This window comes from Anoplophora glabripennis, unplaced genomic scaffold (assembly GCF_000390285.2).
Source record: "Anoplophora glabripennis isolate ALB-LARVAE unplaced genomic scaffold, Agla_2.0 scaffold509, whole genome shotgun sequence".
NCBI classification, from domain to species: Eukaryota; Metazoa; Arthropoda; class Insecta; order Coleoptera; family Cerambycidae; genus Anoplophora; species Anoplophora glabripennis.
This window is the reverse complement of record NW_019416599.1, coordinates 1035-6757: the sequence shown is the minus strand read 5'-3', so window position 1 is coordinate 6757 and position 5723 is coordinate 1035. Positions and strand designations below refer to the sequence as shown.

At 30.9% G+C, this 5723-nt stretch overlaps 1 protein-coding gene across 1 annotated transcript in view; it reads right to left on the bottom strand.

Moving 5' to 3' along the window:
* Window positions 1-3891, bottom strand: part of LOC108910483 (sodium-independent sulfate anion transporter-like) — a 15746-nt gene extending 11855 nt beyond the window's left edge. The window contains exon 1 of the mRNA XM_018715088.1: window positions 3673-3891. Within this exon, the coding sequence (XP_018570604.1) occupies window positions 3673-3840 (168 nt within the window). The 5' untranslated portion in view covers window positions 3841-3891. The remainder of the gene's footprint in view (window positions 1-3672) is intronic.
* Between the last annotated feature and the right edge of the window lie 1832 nt (window positions 3892-5723).

Sequence of the window (5723 nt, the reverse complement as noted above, 5' to 3'; positions counted from 1 at the left end):
CCCCAAAAAAAAAAAAAAAAATAGCAGCCTTACATATAATCTGCAATATGTAACAAAATAACTATTTATCGGGTGTACCAAAATTGACCCCAAAGAATTTTGCGCCATTTTGTACGTTAAAGTGTTGCTAACGAAGAAAAAAGACAGTGTGACAGCTGACGGTTCAGGTTTATTAAAAATGGAGGACTATACCAAAAAAAAAACGCGATTTCGTTGTTCAGCAATATTTTGGCAGCTATAGTTTTTGTACAAAATGTGGTCGGAATAGTGATTTAACGTCATCAACTGCGAAGAGATTAATTTAAAAATTCAACACAAAAGCAGTTCGTGAGAGTTTTGCTGAGAGTCCAGGAACATCAATTCGACTCCATGGTGAAGAACTGGACTTTTCAAGAAGCTCTCTACAGCGTGTTCTCACAAAGATTTGCATCTCATGCTTGCAAAGTTCAATTGACTCATGAACGGAAGCCTATTGATCACGCAGAGCAAAGAGAGTTCATTGAACGGATGTGACTGATTGTTGAGAAACAAATGCATCCACAACGTGTCACTGTTTGGTGACCATTCTTCTTCGAAAAGGCGGATGGTCAATCAATAACAGTTAATGGTGCTCGCTATCGCGATATGATAATCCAGTTTTTGTGCCTAAATTGCAAAATCTGGATGTAGACGTCATGTGGTTTCAACAAGACGCTGCTACATGCCATACACCCAGAGAAACATTTAAGTTACTGAATGAGTCATTTCCTGGTGGTGTAATTTCCCGTTTATGTGATCAGAAATAGCCGCCCATATCATGCGATTTAACGCCGTTGGATTTTTTTCTTTTGGGTTTTTTGAAGTCAAAGCCAACAAGCCCACGACCACCCACTTCTTGAAGGAGGAAATCGAGCGATATATCAACGAAATTCAGGCGCATTTATGTGAAAATGTTATGGAAAATTTCGACAAAACAGTGCATATGTGCCAGTAAACCCGTGGAGACCATTTATCCGATATGCTATTCCATACTTAATCATATACTGTATCCTTTATGATTCAATTAAAAATTTACAATTTTTAATGAAAAACCTGTGTTTTCTATCAAAATTACTTCTTGCGTGGATTGTGAGACAGCCTTTATAATAAACTTTCTGCGAAATCGCAACCAATTCTGAGATACAGAGAGTTGAAGTTTGAAGAAAATTCATATTTGATGATATACATATATCTGAACATGCTTGACGTAAAGTGATGAAACTTGGGCTAATGATTTAATTAACTAAAGTCACAAATTCACAGAATTAGTAGGTGTACAAACCTGTTAGCCAGTGATAGAGATACTGGGTGATACTATTACTAAGAACTTTAAATTTCTATACCACTGGATATATTTTAAGTTAGATTAAAAAATTCAGTTTATTCGAAAAACGATTTTTTACCTATAATTAGAATCTTTAAACCAAGTTTCATCAATCCAAGTCAAATATTCTCGGGTATATTTGAATGTAACTATATATTTTTTTCAGATTAAAACTGAAGCACCCTGTACATATTTATGTTTATATTAATATCTTATCTAGACTAAACTGTTTTTCCAGAAACATTCCAACTCGTATTTTTGTAAATTAACTCAAAATAAACATTTATTATTTGCATGTTATTCTTCTGCTTAAATTACATCAACAAGCACTAAACTTGTCATTACAGGGAATTTTTATTAATAAGTACATATAATTTTCACGTGGTTCTAAGGCTTACCTTCCGGAATGTGAAGGTAATTAAAGTAAAGACTCGTTCCTAATGATAATGATTATCGCACAGTTATTTTAAAATATGTATGTCACATTGATAAATGCATCATTATTCTTAGTTTAAATAGATCAAGAGAGGCCTTTTGTAGCATGTAAACCTTAAACCTCAATGCTAGGCTATCTACTGATGTCTATCAAATTAAAAATGCAGCTAAGAAAACTACCTCGATCAATAAATATATTCTCAAGGAATAATATTTTTTATAAGGACAGCAGATTTTAAACATTTTAAACCTATTTTTGTACAAGTGTAACTTTATTACATAGTACCTACCATCATCTTTTTTTATTTTACATAAAACAGCGTTTCCAAATTAATTCTGACAAAAACGTCATGGGAGAAAAAATTTGGAACTTAATCTTGACGGAATTATCTAGAAATTAGGAAATTGCCTACTCCAATCCAATGCCAATGTCGTGTGGCATCAAGTAAGTTGCCAAAATAACAAGAATTAGTGTTTTTGTGTTTATTTGGTAACGGGACATAATACATTAAATGCAATACATAAAATGGCATTCAGCTTGAAAAAGTATCAACTACAACCAGTGGCATAGGTATCAGGTATGCTGGTTACATTTTTCTCAAAAATTATGACCACCACTCAACAAATTTTTTTTTGACATTCTTGAATTAATGATTATAATTTGAACGAAAGAGGTCTCTCGAATTTTTGCATACCTAGCTTTTACCATTTTGATACAAATTGGCAATTTGTAAAGACGATAAATTTAAAAATATACAGGATGTTTCACATTAACGTAACAAAAATGAAAAAGTGTTTTTCCTAACCTAATTTGAGAATATTAGTTATGTCATATAAACAAATGCTCTTGAAGATACTGTTTTTAAGAAACAAGGTGTTAGGTACATTTTTCAAAAAAGTTGTATGGTGTTTCATCATAGTATAGTAATTTTGAGCACTTTTTATAAAATCATTTATACATTTTGCATTTATCTACACGTTATCTTTACAAATTGCTAATTTGTACCAAAACGGTAAAAGCTATACAAAAAGACCAAGAGATAATTTTTTCGTTCAAAATAAAACTGGCTTGAGTAGAGACTTTTAATTTTTATACTATAAATCTCATTTTGTTCCTATATTGTGAGCACTATATTCAGTTTCAATGTTTTCATTTGTCCAGCAGATATTTAGGGACACTTATAATATCCATTTTTACTTCCTAAATTTTTCATGGATAAAGTTCGGAACACCCTGTATATGATTTCTTCTCATAAGAATTTTAGACATTTTTAGCCTTGATTTGGATAAGAATAATACCCTTTGAAATAAAATAAAACTACATTTTTGCTTGACGACAAATTTTTACTAATCTGTGTCATGCTATAATGAGATTGGCAGGTGCTTGTCGTCGAGACAAACTTTCTAAAATTACCGTAAATGGTGTGAGGAACAAAAATTATTTCAGACTTATCAAGATTCCCAATTCTAAATAGAAAAATTTAATTCTCAGCAGTAGCAAACAAAGTTTAACCCAGTTGAGATTTATCGCAAATACTTTTACTAAAGGACGAAATCCAAGCTTTTGTTCAATATAAAAATTAAAAATACATAATTCGGGAGGTCAATATTTTTGCGAAAAAAGTGATTTAACTGCATTCAAAAGTTCTTTTAACACATAACATAAAAGTATTAAAAAAATGTCGTGTGTGGACATTGATAGTAAAAATAAAATCTTTTTTTTTTTGGTATTTCTGCTCTACGTAAATTTCGTAGAATCTCTATGTAAATTTGAGCACATTGCCGTAGTGCTGAAATACAAAAGGAATTCAGTGGCACTCAGATCTGCTGATTTGGCTGTCACCCTCTCATTTCCAACTCTTTTTGACCTAAAACAGTTATCGATATCAGCTCACCTGGGGCTCCAATCCTGCCAGGGAAGCGTAAGCGAGAGACTGGGGAATCAGAGTGAGCCCGACGGTGATGCCGGCCACCAAGTCCGATATGGCCTTGTCGACGTTATAGTCGCCAGACCATTGTAGAAGCGGTGCATATTTTCGGAAGTAGTTCCAAGGTTTCCTCATTGTACGATCATCTACGCTTCATGGGCCAGTAACTTGCGGGGTATCTCATCAGATTTCTGCAAAAAATGCGATCGTGGTCCATAATTTCATTAAATCAATGATAGGCCATTCGAATCTTCAATTTTGCATGAAAAACTTGTGTTATGCCATTTACAAAGTAATAAACTGGATCTAGAAGTACTGAACAGGATTACGAACAATATACAGGATGCTTTGATCGAGGTGGCACAAATAATATCTGTTAGTTTTAGCCCAAAACCATCAACATTATGAACTGTTGATATACTTGTTTTGAAAAAGAGCTCAGAAACACAACTTTGTTCCATTATTATAGTTAGCTTTTTTTTATAAGGATTGTTTTACCATAAATTTATTGCTTGTTGTTTTTCTGCTTATGTAGGATTTTAGAAAAACTTGCTATAGATTTATCGTCTTTTGTTTTCAAAGTACAGAGCATAAAAGTATTTGTTTTTAAGGAATTTTGTTAATATCTTCAAGTGTACTCAATATGTACTGCAATATAGTAGATTCTAAAAAGTTGTTTACAGTTATTTTAATAGTCGATATAATTTTACAGTCTACAAAAATTAAACACATTTATAAATATATTGTACACTTATTTAAAACTTTTAGTTTTTTATCCCGGTCTAAAAACTTAATCTCGAAAAAGTTATGACATAGAATATTCCAGGATTGTAGCATAAAAACGATTTTTACAATAAAAAAATCACATAGAACCAGGGTCTTTTAATACATTTGAAAAGCAATATGTTTCCATTACTTTTGGATATGTACATAAAATTATTTAAAAAAATTACTTCATCTCCTGGTATTTTGAAAAAAAACGACAGAACTATAAGTTCAAAAATTATTAATTTTTTTATGTTCTATTAGGCATTCCTAGGGTTTGGTATGTTTTTCTGAAACACCCTCTATGTGAACTATTCATATAAAAATCTATACAAGTGCTAAGTTCTAAAATTTATTTAATCAGAGAAATGTTTAATGTAAATGTAATTAAAATCACGGATTTTTTGCAGCCACGTACTACAGTATGTAGGAGTATATTTCTTATTGGCGATTATTATTATCACATTCAAATACGACAACAAAAATTAATAATGGGTGAGTTTCTAGAAACGATAAGCCAAATATTTAAGCATTAATTAGAAACATATAGGTAGGTACGTTGGCAAATAAAATGATTTGTTTTCGTATAGCGAATATCCTTCAGAAACCGTAGTGTAAAATTTTATATGTAAATTTATAGCTGTTTCTAGTAACACATAATTTGTTGACAATGCCTTATCGGGGCCTGTTACAAATTGGTTTTTAAAACTTCTCAATATTGAATGGAGATAACAGAATAAATATTTGTCTCATTTATTAATGCCTTACGAATGATTAGACATGTTAATCTTATACTATATTTGTGCCTACCAATTTTATATTACTTTGAAATTTTATTTTATTTCTTTATTTAAAAATTTGTAACAAATAATATATTTTTTCTAAAAGACAATCCTTTTTTAAGAAATATAGAATAATTGTTTTCTGAGAGCATTGTAATATCAATATATAGATAATTTTTAACGGTTATTGAGCATATTGCAAATAAAACGGATATATCAAACAATAACAGATGTATTTCTGTAAATCAATAAATGTACAAAAAATGCATTGTTTGTATCGCTAGTGAAATGAAATGGTATTTTCGTTGCAAGGCTGCCGTAAACTTCAAAACCATAAATATGAATCATTATTCATTCTTTGTTTCTATTCATGACACCATTTTTTAAATAAAATATATCTCCTAACTTTTAACAGTAGCAATTTTTTTCACATATCCACAAAAAATACACATGGCCATGTTTGTAACCTTA